This window comes from Cenococcum geophilum, assembly GCF_001692895.1.
Source record: "Cenococcum geophilum 1.58 unplaced genomic scaffold K441scaffold_33, whole genome shotgun sequence".
Classification (NCBI taxonomy): domain Eukaryota; kingdom Fungi; phylum Ascomycota; class Dothideomycetes; order Gloniales; family Gloniaceae; genus Cenococcum; species Cenococcum geophilum.
In genome coordinates this window covers 1,101,378-1,117,902 of record NW_027137591.1, presented here as the reverse complement: position 1 = coordinate 1,117,902, position 16,525 = coordinate 1,101,378, and the positions used below count along the sequence as shown (strand labels likewise).

Here is a 16,525-nt window from a genome sequence, read left to right as displayed (position 1 = left end):
TCTGCAGCTAGCTGCCCTAAGAGTATAATATAGGTGTTATGTCCTGTATTTAGATGCTTATAAAGGAGGTTAAATTCCTTAATTATTATTGCTATTTTAAGCTTCTCTAACCTCTTTGCTACCTTCTGGATAAAGGCATGGTATAGAGCTGGATAGATCTCCTTATAGTCCTAAACAAAGGCTTATATAATGCTGCTTTTTATTGTTTTTATTAACCCTTCCTTTAGCTTTTTACCATTTTGTATAATAGTAATATAAAGCTAAAGCCATGACTCCAGTGTCTGACGTTTAGGCCCTTATTTCTGTTTCTTGAAATTGTTTAATACCATTTACTATAGTATAGCTTAAGATGGCTTTGCTACCTTTTTCAGCTGTCTTAGAATTGAATATAGTATAGTAAGGTTTTTAAAATACCTAGAGAAGTTAGTGCCTATGGTGGCATATAAGAGTGCTATAAATGTATAGAGCTTCTCTTCCTGTTTTAGGTAATCCTGTTATTGGAGTTTGTAGAGCTTAAAAAGCATTCTCTATGTCTTTAGAGATTGCTGAGTTTGTTATTCTTGTTGACTTAATAACCCAGGTATAGCTGTTCCAGTAGATGCTAGAGTTGCTACTAGGGTTGCAGGAGCTGCTGCAGGTGTTGCAGGGGCTACTACTGGCGCTGCAGGAGCTGCTGCTATTAAGGGTATATCTGGCTTAGTGTTTTTCTTAATTTTATCTTCTGTCTTATCTAGGTTAATATAGTCCCAGATCTTTGCAAAACTTGTTTTACAACAAATAAATTGAAACTATAAAGGCCAGTCCTTTTGGGTTAGTAAAAGAGGATTGGTAGAATCTGTGGTTGTGGGTGCCATGGTGGCTTTTGTTTTGAGGCTTAAGAGAGGTTATGTAAAAAGACGCGCTTATGTGTAAATGACGCAATATGTTATAACAAACTATGCTCAAAGAGGCTTAGTGGTATTTGTCTGGCCACTAAGATCTTGCTGGTGCTTTAGAAGGTTACTGGGCTCATAACTGTCAGCCAGGCTGGTATTATGAAGAATGACATAAGCTGGCTGGTAGGTAAAGACACAGAATTGAACGATTGATCTGTTTTATTCAAAGTGGCTCTAAGAGCCCTAATATACATAAGAGAACTGACCCCCTACAGGGGTCCCTGGAGGGTGGTGTAACAAGACGAAATTAGGCTGATATTGATGTCTGACAGCCGTCGTCACAGATTGATATTACCCTAGCTGTAAAGCTACCTCAGCGGCCAACACATCCTATCGATGTATGTACCTCATTGTCAAGCAATTTTAGCAAAGCCAAGTTACTCTTTGAAACCGCATTCAACAATGCTCATCTCAAGGATATAAATCTGGATGAAGGTGATATTGCTATGGTCCATTGGCTAGGTGAAATGTCTGGGATACCGCAAGAATCCTTTTGACGACGCGTAAAACATTATCTTCAAGCTCCCTACGAATTCTTATCGACGGTCCCTAGCAGACATGTTCAGCTTTGACCAAAAGCCTACGCTGAGCCACCGAGTCATGCACGGGCCGTCTCGGACGTCCATGGAGTGAGATTGGTTCATAAAAGCATTCGACCACCCAACATTCTCGTCACTGGGAGGTACGATGAGAAGATATCCAACCAAGCCACGTTCTTAACAGACTAGACTTTGGTCCGAAAAGTCGAACAGGGTAGCCTGTGGGTCAGTGAGGATGATTGGCAATGTGCTATCTATCAACGGCCAAGCCGCCAGAGCCTCAAAGTGGAAAGCCAATACACAATCAGAAACGACATTTACAGCTTGGGGGTCTGCATGCTGGGAGTTGTTCTTTGGCAACCTTTTATTGTGAGCTCGGATCCACGTTCAGAAGACTTGCCCAAAACTATTAGCGAGAAGTTCCAAATCCGAGCTGTCGAACTAGGGCCGGATAGAGGCATTGACAAGCGTTAACTTTGGAGACACTCGCAGAATGACGAGTAAACCTGCCGCAGTGCGCAGAGTTATGGTGGACTTGTGGAGAACGGAGCTCCCCGCATGTGCGGGGAACAAGTTGAGCGAGGTAGTCATGAAATATTTGAGTTGTTTGGATTAAATGAAGGATGAAAACGATGCAAGCGATGATGATAAGTTGGAGTCCGGTTTGAGCTACATTGAGGATGTCCTTGTAGCTTTTGGGAAGAATTTCTATATAATGTCTCACAACTTTCAATGGATTCTACAAGTATATATGAGAATAGAGAAAAGTTAAAGAAGTGATCGAGAGCCGGAAACTGGAAAGGAGAGTTTGAGAAGGGAGCTGAGAGGGGAGCTGAAGTAGGTAATGCTGACTTATCAGAGCTGGGCCTCTGGGGCAATGTTGCGCAAGACCTACGTTGCGGGGTGCAATAGTGATATGCGCTAATATATACCCGGCATTCAACCTGTTGTATTATACAAACTGTGAACAACTTATATTAGTTCCTTATGCGAGGGGGTGGCTTACCGCTCCGGCCACATCTTCGCGAATTCTCTACGAGCAACCAAAAGAAGAGAACAAAAAAGAGCACTTTACAGCATATCGAGAAGGAGTTCAGGGGCAATATTACTAATAGTCTTTGCAGCAAGCAGTTAGAGCATAGAATACTTCGACTCGCTACCGCTAGTAGGGAGGGCGGCCGACCCGCTCCGGCTCTGACCTTGTCGAGGTGGCGTTTCCTAGACATTAGCGCGGTTAAAGCTATGATCCACTTTGCGGAGGAGACAGGAGCGAACAAGATGCAGCAAGCGCACAAGCTGATCTCATGGGCCTGAGATACCTCCCAAATGCTCTGATCAACTAGATCTGATACCCCGTGACAGGCAAAGCCTTAATAACAATACCACAGATAATCATAAGACCAAGCTCACCTCATCAACACTATGTCTGCCCAAACCCAGGGGTGCATATGCCACTAATATATTGAAGTAAACTGCCAAAAGATCTAGGGTGCTGATAAAGAGTTTGACATTAATATTAAAACTAACAACTATAAATACTACTAATGCTTTATAAGATAAGACTATGGCCTCAGTTTTAGCCTAACTTTGGTAATAATAAATATATGTAATAGACCTAATTATGCCTAGGATGAGCTTAATAAAATGTTATGTCTTTAGGCTAGACAGGTAGAAAGTGGAAGGCTAATGACTAGAGAAGAGCACTTAAAGGTTTTCTCAGGCCCTAATGGGGAATATAGGAACCTTTTGGAGGCTGTTATGAATAAAAAAGCTAAGATGGATGTATTAGCTGCTATTAAAAAGGCTTAAGATATGGAGATTTTTAAATATATAAATTTATTAAGTTTATTGATATAACTTCAGATATAAAACAGTAAAACACTAATTGGTATTTTATGGTTAAATAGCCTACTTAATTATTTATTATATACTATTAAGGCACCTTTTTATTTATATTAGCAATAACATAAATTTATTTACTTTTATAAAACCTATATTAACATTCTTTAGAAGATATATAACTGGGCTAATAGATAAAATGGGCAGTGTATTTTCTGGCTTAACAGCCTAGCTAGTATAGGAAAGTCAACTATTGCCTGTATTATTACTTACAGGTTTCTTGAGTAAGAGTATTTTAGGGTTAGCTTCTTTTTAAGAGGTAGTGGAGATATAGGGCATGCAAAAAAGTTTGTTATAAGTATTATGCTATATCTTATAAATAGCATACCTGCTTTTTACTAGTATATTTATAATGCTATTGTAGAGAGTAGTGATATTACAGTTAAGTGTTATAAGAGTAAAAGTAGTAGTTTATTAAGTAATCCTACTGTTTATTTTTTGTTTCCAGAATCTTCTTCTTTATTTATATATTTTTAAGCACTTTTGTAACTATCTTAAATCCATTTAACCAGTATTTGTTAATAATACTTTTAAGTGGAATATAATTATTAAAGGGAAATTTTGCATTTTAAATAACCTTTCAATTTTATTTTTATTTTTAATCTTATTATACAGCCTCTTTCTAGTTATAATTTTATATATAAGACTATTAATAGCAAATATCTCAGTTATAATAGAGATGTGAAAGGGCTCTACACTATCTACTTTTTAGTACCACATTTCCTGCTTAACTAATATGTCTTAGTTACCTATTGCTAAACTAGAAAAGTTGTAAAGTACTAATAACAGGTTATTAGCCATAAGAAAATTTCTAGTACTTATATTAGTTTAGAGTATATTTATTAAATAGATAAAGCTAATGCTTTTTATAGCACTCTTAACCTATAAAAACTTTATAAAAAACTGTATTAGCTTTATTGGATTACTAAAATAGCACTACAGACTCCTGTTCTTTATAAAAGGAAATTACAACTTTGTGCTAGAAATATCTAGATATATAAGGATCTCTTTATATTTATTTAAATACTTATACACTGCTTTTTTTTATTCTAAGAGCATTAAGGAATCTATTTCCTTACATTATACTATATATAAAACCTTATTATTGCACCTATTAAGATTAAAAGCCAGCACAAATTTAAGAACTATCTTGCTATTGTTTAAAAGGCAAACTTTAGCTGTACTGTCTTAGTCTTTTAAAAATACATAGTAATTAGGTGTTGAAAATCTAATTATTAGAAAATTGTATTACAGCATATTAGCAGCTTAGAAAAGGAGCTTAAGGTATACTATTTTAGTATAAACACTAAATCCTTTTAAAAGCAGTAAAACTGCTTACCTAACAGCACAATTTATATAATAAATATTAAGATTAAATATAGTGGATTTGTAAAAAATTAAAAGTAAAGCTTAGCAAGTGCAATAGGCATATAAAAGGGCTACAAATTGGTTATATAAAAAAAGCTGTTTAAGCTTTTTTTATTATATATATACTGCACATTAAAATGGTGGATATTTAATTTCATTTAGTTTGGTGTACCTAAATATAAACTGTAACAATATTTCACTACCCCTTTATTTAATCCCAATATAGTACAAGCATAATTAAAAAAGAATATAACCACATTTTACTTTCCCCATTCTTTCTAAAAGACAACCACAACACTTATATTAATAATTAATGTTTATACTCTATAGTGTCCTTTAGTATATATACTAGCAGTATAAGGGACAGTTATATAATTAGTTAGTACTTTGTATAAGAGTAGTAGTGCTAGTTATAATCCCACAATTTTTATTACTACAAGCTGTGATAAAAGACTCCTCCACAGTATATCCACATTTGTATTTAGTCCTAGTAATAGTTTTGGTGCACATTATGTAAGACAAATGCTGTAATTCTATATAAAGAAATTTAGAGATTTTAGGTTAATATAAATTTTATAAGCAGAAAAGACAGATTATAATCTCTTAGAACCAGTTTAATAAATAAACATAAATTAAATCTCAGCTATAAGGTCAATATACTAGTAGGGTATAATATAATATAACAGTTCTCCTCTATATAACTAGTCTTGTCTTTATATAGCCCAGAACTAGTAAGTAAATAGGAGGGTTAGGGAAGGGGCTATAGTACTACTCAGCTAGACAGTAGTTTTACTAAATATATACTCCTTACCTAAATAGAAATTTCTTTTTACTCCTGTATTTGTTAACCCAGATTTCTAGTAGCCTCTTTTTTTGAGTTTAAATATTTATATGGTTATTATCATGATTGATCCTTATTTGTATACAGTCTACTATAAAGTCAATAATTAATATGCTTTTTTCCTGTATTAATATAATACTAATATGACTTCCTTTTTATAGCAGATTGTGCTAATTGAAGTTACCTACAATTATTACCTCAGTATATCTGTCTGGAATATATACTAATATAATTATAAGTCTCCTTTAGCTGATATATACTACTACTACTATAATATCTGCTAAATCTGCTTATAGCTATATAGCTGCCAGCTCTCTAGATACTTAGATACATAACCTAACTAAGGGATAGCACTGCCTCCTGCCTATTAAAGAATTTAAACTAAGTAGCACCATTTCCCCATCCCACCTATAGGTACTTATCAATATTATAGGTATATAAAGTGCTGGCTTTTTGCAGCTATTTATAATTTAAAAACATTATATTAGGATATAGTTGTTAGTAAAACTGGCTTCTGCCTTAGGGCGCCATTAGAAATTTTCTTTCACTTTAGGGTTTATTGTTTACTAAATTAAATTTAATTAAGTATTAGGTGCCCTATTACAGGCACCTAAACTGGTTTTGCTATTAACAACATGTCCTTTTTAAAAGACTTTTAAATATGTCTGAGTGTATACCACAAATATATATATATATATATATATTCTACACCCCTAGGGTATAGGCTGTTACTAAGAGCCAGCTAAATACATCCTGCTACTAAAGTATTAGCTCTAGTTTAAAAGCCAACTGTGAGAGCTACTTGTCCATTACTTAACACCATACTTAACTAAGGAAATAAAAGGAAAGTAATATATAACTATTGAAATGTAGCATAGCAGGGGTTAGGAGCTAACCTGCAGGGCTGTTCTAGTGTCATGCAGGCACATAAGGTGGAGGCTCACAGTTAGGTGGTGTAGGTAGAAGAGGGGATCCTTAGGAGTATTCGCTCATTTATGTGTGAACATCCTATTTCCTTTACAAAGTGGATCGTAGCTTTAACCGCGCTAAATGTCTAGAAAACGCCACGAAAACAACCCTATGGCCAGTACAGGTTGGCCGCCCTCTCTGCTAGCGCGCCACCCAGAACATCTTGAGGCCTAACTCACCTGCTGACCTACCTGCAGAGATACATTGAGTGACATCCTGCTCTAATAGGCTTTTTGCCACTGACATTTTTTAAATTATAAGCGTCTGCCTAGCCCAAGCTAATCCTATTTAAGCCATGTCTCTGCCCGCTCCTAACACCCGTCACAACTTCACATACGTACTGTCAAAGACAACGCTCTACCATAATTGAAACAATTTTTATCCCTCAGGGTGATAGAAATGGAGAAAGATCCACCAACTGTAAGCACGCTAAATAAGATTTTAGGATTAAGTATTAAGAGAAAGACATCACAAATATGCTAACAGCTACTAAAACAACTGTTCTGCTTAGAGAGGATAACTGTGCTCAGCACAAAAACACAGAATTAAACACAGAGCTAGAGCATAGCATGCAGTGTGGTTTTGGATAAGGTAATAAATAAGCATAAAATATCCTTTATCCAATAGAAAATGCATAAAATATCACAATCAATAAGAATAAAAGTAACCTATGCGGAGCTTTTCTATCTTAATTTCTTACCTACCTCTCTTTTCCTATTATATAATAGCTATATAATATATTATTTAAAAGTATAATAAGGTAAATCTAATGCTATAAAAATTATATTTATTGGCTGGGTGGTTATATATTTTTTTAATTAAATGTTGTTATGCTGTACAGAGGCTTCGCGTACAAGAGCTCTGCACGAAGCTCTGTGTATGGAGGCTCTGCACGAAGCTTTGCACGAAGCTTTGCGTACGGAGACTCTGCACGAAGCTCTGCGTATGGAGACTCTGCACGAAGCTCTGCGTATGGAGGCTCTGCACGAAGCTTTGCACGAAGCTTTGCACAAAGCTTTTATATAGAGCCTCCGTAGTAGAGCCGTCGTACGCAGAACCGTCGTACGCAGAGCCGTCGTGCAGAGATTTCGTATACAGAGCTTCGTGCAGAGCCTCCGTACGCAGAGCTTCATGCAAAGCTTCGTGCAGAGCTTTGTGTAAAGCTTTGTGAGAGCCTCCGTACGCAGAGCTTTGTGCAAAGCTTCGTGCAGCGCTTCGTGCGGAGCCTCCGTATGTAGAGCTTCGTGCAAAGCTTCGTGCAGAGCTTTGCCGTATGCAGAGCTTCCACGCGCAGAGCCGGATGTAGAGCCATATACAGAGCCACCTACTAAAATTTAGAAAAAAAGGATAACATAACTTTATTTACTGGGTTTAAATTAGTTATTTTAGTTATTGAGGACTCGGCTGTATCGAAGAGGTACTGCTATGGGGAGCTGAGGCTGACGCGACTTTAACTTTTATGCTCCATTACTCCTTCGCAAATTCCACTTCGAGCAGGTACATAGACAATATGGAGATTTCTTCAGAAGACTCTATGGACCTATACTCTTTGTATTCGCTGTAGCTTCCACAATCTTAAATTCAATACAGCTTGCACTTACAGCCGAGCAGTTAATAGCAGCCCATTGGGAGTCAGTCTGGTATCTATCTCGCTGGTTTAGCATGGTAAGCCTCGTAGGAGCAGCTATTATCTTTATATAGTTCATCCTGCTTTGGCTATGGATATTCTTAGATGAGTGGATATATACCGCAAGACGTAAGCTGGATAAGAGGCGAGAAGCCTGTAGTACATCATCGTGTTAGGTAGGACTGGTCGCTAGGGATGAGGGCAACTTTATGCGATATTGCCTTGCTGCAGTACAGGCGTTTGAAGGCAAGATAGGAATAATTGCCAGTTAATAAATAGGTTGACTAGATGGGCTTGCGCATCACGCTATTAGGGTGGTTTTGGATAAATCTTATCGCGATAAGATGTAATGGATATCCTTATCGCGATATTCTTATCAATCAATATTTATCGCGATAAGTCTTGGCATTCCCCAAATAAATTTTCAGTTGCCTTCTTCTTCTTTATTATAACTCTTAAAGTTGAGCTCTGAGATGAATCGGCAGAACGATGCCCAGTCTACGTCCTTGGGGATAAGACGAAGGTTGTTCTGCTGAGCAATGTTGAAGTCCGATTCACTGGATCAAGCAGTGATACGTCCGCAACAACACAGTCGCAGCCTTCCGAATGTTATGGTGACTGGCCCCCAGTCGGTCAGAGCCCTCATTCAGGAACATTTCCCAGAAAGCCTGCGATAGCAAGTATCGCGGAAGGGGTTTGATAAATATGCGATTGTGGATCCAGACCAAATGCAATCGAGGTTCCTCTGTGATAATGATTTCACGACCTTTAACCCGTTGGCGATGTAACGGGCTGATGTTTCCGCTGGATAAGGTCGTTGTGACTTAGAGACGCGGCGCCATTATCAAGTTCTTGAGAAAAGAGCTCTTTGTCAAGGAATTGTTTTATGCGAGTGGCGTCGCTGCGTACGACCAAAGGGTGGTTGGGTAAAGTAGTAATCGGCGTCTCTATCTCCGGCATCAAGATCGCGAACAAGCTGATTTACTTTGGAAGATGGTGGCATAATTGCATGGAAGGACAACGTTGAGATCAGTCAACTGCGCGTGCGACGGATTTGAGAAGCCCAAATATGTTTACAGCTAGCAGGCCGCTAGCGAAGGATGTCGCGCCTTCAGCAGCTATGGCTCGCTTTCAGCCCGCTTCAGCCCGCTTCAGCCCAGCTCAGCCTGGTGTTTATCTGCACATCTCTTCACTTTGATCCTTCTGTCTCATCCTGACCTTCTCTCCCAGCCTGAACACACGCGCTGTCTAGTCGAGTATTGAAGTTTAACCATGGTACGCAGTGGGGCAGAGATAAGGCGCGCCAAGACTAACGCGGAAATAAGGTCCGGCGGGTGACAGACGACGACATCGGCATGAAGGTGCTCTGTGAGGCACCAGCAGAAGCAGCTGAAATCGTCGAGTGCGTTCGTTCTTATAGTACTTGGTCACCTGAACCCATACTAAATTATCCCAGCATTGTTGCTATCCACGGCATTGGGGCCCATCCGGACAACGCCTGGTGCAAGAAAGTTGACATAGTGGAGAGCTTGTGGTGGATTAACTGGCTCAATAAAAAAGGCATGCTACCAGCAATAGCGCCAAATACGTGTATTATGCAATATAAATATAAGTCTCAGTGGGCTGGAAAAGATGTAATTAAGTAAAAGGCATTAATAGTAGCATAGTAATTGCTGCTAGTTTTACAGTAGGAAAGAAAGATACTAAACCTATTTAGGATATATTATATTATTATTAATTTAACTAAAAAGACCTATTTTACTTACTAATTTTTATAGTATACTGTTTTAGTGGTTTAGTTATATTAAAAATATCTAAGCAAGCTATAATTATATATACTTATAATTAAGGGTTTATAGGCACTTTTAAATGCCTAATATAATATAGATAAATATCTTAATATATTTAATTTTATAACTGGGTTATTTTTTTTAAATACACTGTTTAGAGGAGTAAATGGGATAAGCCAGGTAAAGATGCTTAAAGTAATATAAAAAAGGGACTATATACAGCCAGAGGTTCTAAAAATACTAAAACTGGGAAATAAGTTTTTTTAAAATATAGTTAATTAGTTTAAAAAAATATAAAGGCAGGTAAATAAGACTTAGGTTATATACTTTTATAAACTTAAGCTTAGCAATATAAAGAAAATTATAAGCAAAAAGGATTAAATAATAGGCTTAGGATACTGCTTTATAAATTATAAAAATAACTATACTTATAGGAATTTATGGTGAGCGACAGCTCTGGTTGCTTTGACCTATCTGACTTGACAAGCAAGTACTCGCTCTTATATACTTACTCCGACATGAACAAGTTCAGAAAGGCCACAGAGGAAGACTTTTAGACAATGAGGGCTGTGATTGAGAATATGATTGGGATATTGCATGGGCTCATGCTAGCTCGATCTCGATATAATTCTTTCTAGGGGCCTGTTAGCGGTTATATGTATGGCTGATCAACTTAAAGCTGCCATGCCTTGGTTCCTTGATAGATGAGACCTAGTGTGGACAGTACCATTCGTTAGAGATTAAAAGTTTGTTGGCCGATCTACAGTCATTCAAGATATTGATGATAGCATCAAAACGCAACGTCGTGTCGCTCTTTGTGGCATTAGCGGCATAGGGTAAGCCTTATATCAGTAAGTGCAGACCACGTGTTGAAACCTCAATAGGAAATCACGAATCGCCATCGAGTACTGCTACGTCTGGAAAGAGCATCAGCCTTATGGGCACGTGTTCTGGGTTCATGCAAGTATTCCAGATCGATTTGATCAAGCCTACAAAGGCATTGTACGGAAATTATGCCTGCCAGGATGGGATGACCCGAAGGTCGACATTAAGCACATTCTCGTTGACTGGCTAAGCAGAGCAGAGAACGGACCATGGCTTCTTGCACTGGATAATGCGGACGATTTAGAGATGTTCTTCGAAACTCCACGCTTCATTGACTTTTTACCCCGAAGTTCGAATGGTACCATTATCATCACAACTCGTGATAAGAGAGTAGGACGGAGACTCATTGATGGAGCAGTGACCATGGTCAGGCCATTGTGTCCAGAGGATGCAGAGCAGCTATTCCGATCTAATCTAACGCGAGGGGATAATTCGAATTCGACAGCCGTTCAAACTCTTCTCAAAGAAGTCGGCTTCATATCACTTGCAATTACCCAAGCTGCTGCTTTCATTAGCGAAAACACCATAACAGTGGCGGAATATACTAAGAAGTTGGTCAGAGACAATTCTCATCTGCAGGAATACCTGAGCGAAGATTATCCTGATCCCCGCAGAGACTCAGAAAGTGAAAATTCAGTCGTGAGAACCTAGAAGTTATCTTTCGATCATATTGCTAAAGCGAGACCACGAGCTGCTGATCTGTTATCTCTCATAGCAATATTAGACCGGCAATCAATTCCAAAAAGGCTTCTACACCAAGATCCGGAGCACAGCGATGACTTCATTCAGGCCCTTGGAACACTGAAGGCATTCTCATTAATAACTGTTGAGAAGGGTGGATCTACCTTCGAAATTCATCGACTAGTACAGCTGTCAACCCAGAAATGGCTAGCCTTGCACGGTAGACAGGAGAAATGGCAGAAAAGGGTGTTGGAGCTTATAGCGGAAAATTTCCCAAATGGAAGATACAAAACTTGGGGAGCATGCGAAATTCTCTTTCCACATGCATTGGCAGCTCTTCGATATGGACAACCATCTGAAGCAATGCCTCTTCAGCGAGCCAACCTTCTGCAAAAGCTGGCTAGGTATGATGAAAATCAAAGCAGATATAATGTCACTTGTCAAAGGTATAAAGAAGTGTTCCAAGTTCATGAGAAGGTGCAGGGTAAGGAACACCCAGATGTGCTGACGAGCATGGATGATTTGGTGCGGTTGCTGCGTAGCCGGGGCGAGGGCGAGGATGCCAGCTCGGCGATATTGCGTGATCTACAAGGCCTATCTCGATTACAAATCTTCATAATTCAGGTACCTACCCTGCTGGCTACGAATTTATCGGTTGCTAACAAATAGAGTAGACTATGGTGTCTGAGAGGTTGTGTTTTGGCTATCCTCCCTTCGGTTTTCGCAAGAGTCATTTTCCTTGGATCCTCATCGGTTTCGTTTTGATCACGCATGGCCTTTTCTATCTGATCTATACTTCTATCTTTCGTGGCCACTACAACACATTTCGTCTATTATTGGTGGTCGTAAATTGCATCTACTTTGGCTATATACCCCTCTTCTCGAGTCAACGTCCCGACCCTGACATCGCCTTGGCTCGGCGCCAAGCTGTAGCTGTATTTTACATTTCAATCTTCAATTGGGCTGCATTTCCCGCATGCATAATGCTCCAACTACTACCTATCGGTGCATTTACATTAGTAAGTATGGCGGCGCCCTTTCCATCAAGCATTATTAAATTATCTAGGGACAACTTATCCTCAGCTTGAGCCACAATGTTCTCTGGGTTTTCTTGACATCTAGCGACTCAGTAATCGGTTATCTATTTTGGTCGTTATTTAGGGCTTCTGTTTTGGGGACAATGGTCGGTGTTATGGATTGGACGTTCTCTTGGACCTGATGGAGCTTTTCGAGGCCATCTATTACCGACTTCTATAGGCTCTCACTATTGGTGAGATCCTTACTATAAAGTAGACAGCTCGGTTGTGTGGACAACTTGCTTGTGGAATACATTACACCACCACTTTGCGTGTTGTGCACGTAAAATATTATCCAAAAACTCGCGCTCAGGGTTGTCAGGAACGACGACTTTGTTTGCTCGTCATATGTCAGAATAGACATAAGCAATTGGTATCTTCATGCAGTTTTAATTCTTCGCTGTCTCCAATTTGACTGGTCCCCCAATGTATGTGGACATCGCACGCTAAACCCCAAACCCATACCATGTAATGGACACGTAGGGTATAGTAAGTAGGGTACCTTATAAAAGCGTCTTTCTAGTAGCTTCTATGCTTTCCAGAACAATGCATATTTGCTCTCCTAGTATTTAACTCTTTATTTGAGTAATTTAGTCCTGGGCTAGGGTGCCTACTGTGAATTTGTCCAAGGCTGCCTCTAATCCATCTAATCCCCCTGATTTATTAAGGCGGGTCATTTGCTGTCCCCATGTTAGGGCCATCCTTATGTTATAACAAGCTTTGGGCTGTGCCATATTGCCAGGGCATATACTGGCTGCAAAACTACACTGAGCCTAGGCCTATACTAGCCCGTGTGCCGCTCTGATTATATTATTAATGACATTCCTCACTATCTAAAAGTCTTCCTCTGTGGGCCTTCTAAACTTGTTCACATTAGAGTGGGTGTATGAAAGTAAGTACTTGCTTATTAAGTTAGATAGGTCAAAGCAACCAGAGCTCTTGCTTACTATAAGTTCCTATAAGTATAGTTACCCTTATAATCTATAAAGTAGTATCCTAAACCTACTATTTAATCCTTTTTGTCTATAATTTTCCCTATATTACTAGACTTAAGTTTATAAAAATATGCAATTTAAGTTTTATTTACCTACTTTTATGTTTTTCTAAACTAATTAACTATATTTTAAAGGAATTTATTTCCCAGTTTTAGTATTTTTAAAACCTCTGGCTGTATATAGTCCCCCTTTTGTATTATTTTAAGTATTTTTACCTGGCTTATTCTGTTTACTTTTTTAAATAATATGCTTAAAAAAAGTAGCCTAGTTATAAAATTAAATATACTAAAATATTTGTTTATATTATATTAAGTATTTAAAAGTGCCTATAAATCTTTAGTTATAAATATGTATAGTTATAGCTTATTTAAATACCTTTAGCATAACTAGACCACTAAAATAGTATACTATAAAAATTAGTAGGTAAAATAGGTCCTTCTAGCTAAATTAATAATAATATAATATATCCTAAACAAATTTAATACCTTTTTTTCTTGCTATAAGGCTAGTAGTAACTGCTATACTACTGTTAATGCCTTCTGCTTAATTGCTTTCTTTTTAAACCACTAAGACTTGTATCCATATTGTATAATACGCGCATTTGGCGCCACTGCTAGCAGCATGTCTTCCTTGGTGAGCCAGTTAACCCGCGCCGCGCTCTCCGCTGTGCTGACATTCTTGCACCAGCTGTCGTCCGGATGGTCGCCAATGCTATGGATCGTGACGATGCTGAGGCAGCTTAGTATAGGCCTAGGTAACGGACCACCAGAGGAACGAACGCACTCTATGATCTGGCCTGCTTCTGCTGGTGCTTCGCGGAGCACTTTCAGCCCGATGTCGTCGTCTGTCACAGGCCGGACCTAATTCCGTGTTAGTCTTGGCGCGCCTCCTTTCTGCCCCACCACGCACCATGGTTGAAACCTCAATGCTCGACTAGGCGGGGCGCGTTTTTACTCTGGGAGAGGGAAGGTCTTGATGAGGCATAAGAAGTAAAGGCGAGGAGACAGGCAGATGAAAAGCAGATGTATGCCAGGCTGGGGCAGCCGCCCGCTCTACCTGCCGGTCGGCCTGCAGCAAGGCTGAGAGGCTGCGGATGGCGCAGAGCGAGCCGCTTTGAGATTCTATCCCTTTGTGTGGCAATATTTTCATGGACTTTTCGTATATGCACGCCTCATAAGCCAATCTAGAAGCTCTATACTGCATAGAGCTTGGTGTTGAAGCCTCTGGTCAATGCGGTTGCTCGGCGGCAAGAGTACTGGCGCCTCATTTGACGCTTGGATATTGCGGTGAACAGCAGCGACGTGGCCGGGGAGCCTATAGTATTTGGTGTAGTTGATCAAAAAGCTTTAATATTGTCGCCGTCTATTTGATCATTGAATTGTCAGTAAAATATCGTCCTTATGCCGCCCAAAAAACGTCGTGCGTCTTCGGCTCCGAAGCCTCCAAGGCCTCCAAAGCTGTCGAACTGAGTCGGATTTCCTTTCCACCGTCTTACTACTGACTCGGTCAACGACTCGATCTACGACTCGGTCAATGACTCGGTCAACGACTCGGTCTACGACTCAGTCAATGACTCGGTCAACGACTCGGTCTACGACTCGGTCTACGACTCGGTCTCCGACTCGGTCTCCGACGTAGTCTACTACCCCATCTTCCTTATGTATATATAGAGGCTCTAGAGCCACATTCAATAAACAGAGTTCTCATACCTGATCGTCCGTTCAACAAAAGCCTCTAAAAGCACCGCAAGCCTGGGAGTCCTATTCACAATCCTTTCAAGCGACGCAGTATACACACGATAGCTTGTCGGCAGCAGTGCTGATTGAGGATATTAAGGACGAATTAGGAGCCGTTTTTGAGGCCCACGGCGAAACTGCTGAGGATAAGGCAGATGAGATAGATGAGACTGAACTACCAGAGCTATCAGCTGAAGAAGTTACAAGAATGGGCCTTCCTGCCGTCCCTACTTCATGGGAGCCTATAACCGCTGTTCCTGAACAAGATCTTGAGGTTGTCAACCTTCCAGATGAGTTAATATTCGCCGCTCGGCATACTGGTGAGCCTATTAGCGGCTTTAACGCGGGCATTGAATCTGATAATCTTTCTGATTAAAATGAGGGTAGTAAGCACTCTGCTTACTGTACACTGGCAGATCAAGTTAGTATAACGTCTGGTGGGAGTAGATCTGGATGGGACCTGCCAATTCGAGTATTTCTACTGTTCTTTAGTATCAGTGTATTTAAGATGCTCGCGGTTAATATAAACCTATATGCAGCGTCTCAAAAAGCTGGCGGATATCACCAATCAGGACAATATACTGGTAAACAATCACAGGCGTGGAAGGAGACCTCTGCTGGCAAATTAATGATTTAGGTAGGACTTATCATCTATATAGGCGTCTTTAAGGTCACCTAGGTACAAGACCTTTGGGCCATAAATCCTGAATATCCTAAACATTTAATCAGCTTATTTATAGGCCAAAAAAGATGGGAGTAACTCAAGCGCTTCTTCCATACCTCACCACCTCCACCAAAGGGCATCAAACGTCAGGTTTTTAAGAAAATTGAGCCGTTGACGACTCCTTTGGGCGAGGCATTCAGGAAGTACATCATACCTAGATCTATAGTCAGCTTTAATAAGATAATGGTGAGGTTTACTAGACAATCTACAGCTATAATTAAATTGCCTAGTAAGCCAGTACCTGAGTGCTTTAAGATATTAAGCCTTTGTTAATATAGGTATTGCTACAGCTTTATGTTTACCTCACCTAGCTGCTTCTTTAGGCTTCCTTCTCAAATAGATCATTAAGATATTGTCCTCTTAAAGACCTCTGAGTGCGTCCTCTACCTTACCCAACAGCTCCCCCTTCAGGCTCGTCAATTTTGCCTATTTTTAGATAACTACTTTACGAATATTCCGT

General features: G+C 39.5%; 6 protein-coding genes across 6 annotated transcripts; 4 read left to right on the top strand and 2 right to left on the bottom strand.

The window, feature by feature from the left end:
- Positions 1 to 3,133: 3,133 nt before the first annotated feature.
- K441DRAFT_571579 (uncharacterized protein) lies at positions 3,134 to 3,283 on the top strand (the record flags this gene model as incomplete). Its single annotated transcript, XM_067643989.1, has 1 exon — positions 3,134 to 3,283. A coding segment is annotated over one exon (150 nt), but the record flags the coding sequence as incomplete, so codon positions are not given.
- Positions 3,284 to 9,320: 6,037 nt separating this feature from the next.
- Positions 9,321 to 9,880, top strand: K441DRAFT_615058 (uncharacterized protein). The gene is made up of 3 exons (XM_067645707.1): positions 9,321 to 9,453; positions 9,504 to 9,580; positions 9,635 to 9,880. Exons 1-3 carry the CDS (start codon positions 9,451 to 9,453, stop codon positions 9,822 to 9,824), a joined length of 270 nt encoding a protein of 89 aa, XP_067501732.1. The 5' UTR covers positions 9,321 to 9,450; the 3' UTR covers positions 9,825 to 9,880.
- A 1,747-nt stretch (positions 9,881 to 11,627) lies between these two features.
- K441DRAFT_727330 (uncharacterized protein) lies at positions 11,628 to 12,203 on the top strand (the record flags this gene model as incomplete). Its single annotated transcript, XM_067654159.1, has 1 exon — positions 11,628 to 12,203. A coding segment is annotated over one exon (576 nt), but the record flags the coding sequence as incomplete, so codon positions are not given.
- On the top strand, positions 12,139 to 12,994 carry K441DRAFT_663473 (uncharacterized protein). Its single transcript, XM_067649202.1, has 3 exons — positions 12,139 to 12,158; positions 12,209 to 12,553; positions 12,601 to 12,994. The coding sequence occupies exons 2-3, from the start codon at positions 12,212 to 12,214 to the stop codon at positions 12,751 to 12,753; spliced, it is 495 nt and encodes a 164-aa protein (XP_067501730.1). The 5' UTR covers positions 12,139 to 12,158; positions 12,209 to 12,211; the 3' UTR covers positions 12,754 to 12,994.
- On the bottom strand, positions 12,705 to 13,045 carry K441DRAFT_188183 (uncharacterized protein). Its single transcript, XM_067640418.1, has one exon. It carries the CDS (start codon positions 12,972 to 12,974, stop codon positions 12,786 to 12,788), a length of 189 nt encoding a protein of 62 aa, XP_067501729.1. The 5' UTR covers positions 12,975 to 13,045; the 3' UTR covers positions 12,705 to 12,785.
- An 823-nt stretch (positions 13,046 to 13,868) lies between these two features.
- K441DRAFT_640400 (uncharacterized protein) lies at positions 13,869 to 14,705 on the bottom strand. Its single transcript, XM_067646615.1, has 5 exons — positions 14,515 to 14,705; positions 14,389 to 14,465; positions 14,091 to 14,334; positions 13,973 to 14,040; positions 13,869 to 13,921 (listed from the first exon to the last, which is right to left on the bottom strand). The coding sequence occupies exons 1-3, from the start codon at positions 14,515 to 14,517 to the stop codon at positions 14,172 to 14,174; spliced, it is 243 nt and encodes an 80-aa protein (XP_067501728.1). The 5' UTR covers positions 14,518 to 14,705; the 3' UTR covers positions 13,869 to 13,921; positions 13,973 to 14,040; positions 14,091 to 14,171.
- Between the last annotated feature and the right edge of the window lie 1,820 nt (positions 14,706 to 16,525).

Bases quoted from the DNA above. Each gene is read 5' to 3' on its own strand.
- K441DRAFT_615058 (XM_067645707.1), top strand. The intron at 9,581-9,634 runs GTGCGTTCGTTC...AAATTATCCCAG, and splicing joins GAAGCAGCTGAAATCGTCGA to CATTGTTGCTATCCACGGCA.
- K441DRAFT_663473 (XM_067649202.1), top strand. From the start codon at position 12,212: ATGGTGTCTGAGAGGTTGTGTTTTGGCTATCCTCCCTTCGGTTTTCGC. The intron at 12,554-12,600 runs GTAAGTATGGCG...TAAATTATCTAG, and splicing joins CTATCGGTGCATTTACATTA to GGACAACTTATCCTCAGCTT.
- K441DRAFT_188183 (XM_067640418.1), bottom strand. From the start codon at position 12,974: ATGTCTATTCTGACATATGACGAGCAAACAAAGTCGTCGTTCCTGACA.
- K441DRAFT_640400 (XM_067646615.1), bottom strand. The intron at 14,335-14,388 runs GTGCGTTCGTTC...AAGCTGCCTCAG, and splicing joins GAAGCAGGCCAGATCATAGA to CATCGTCACGATCCATAGCA.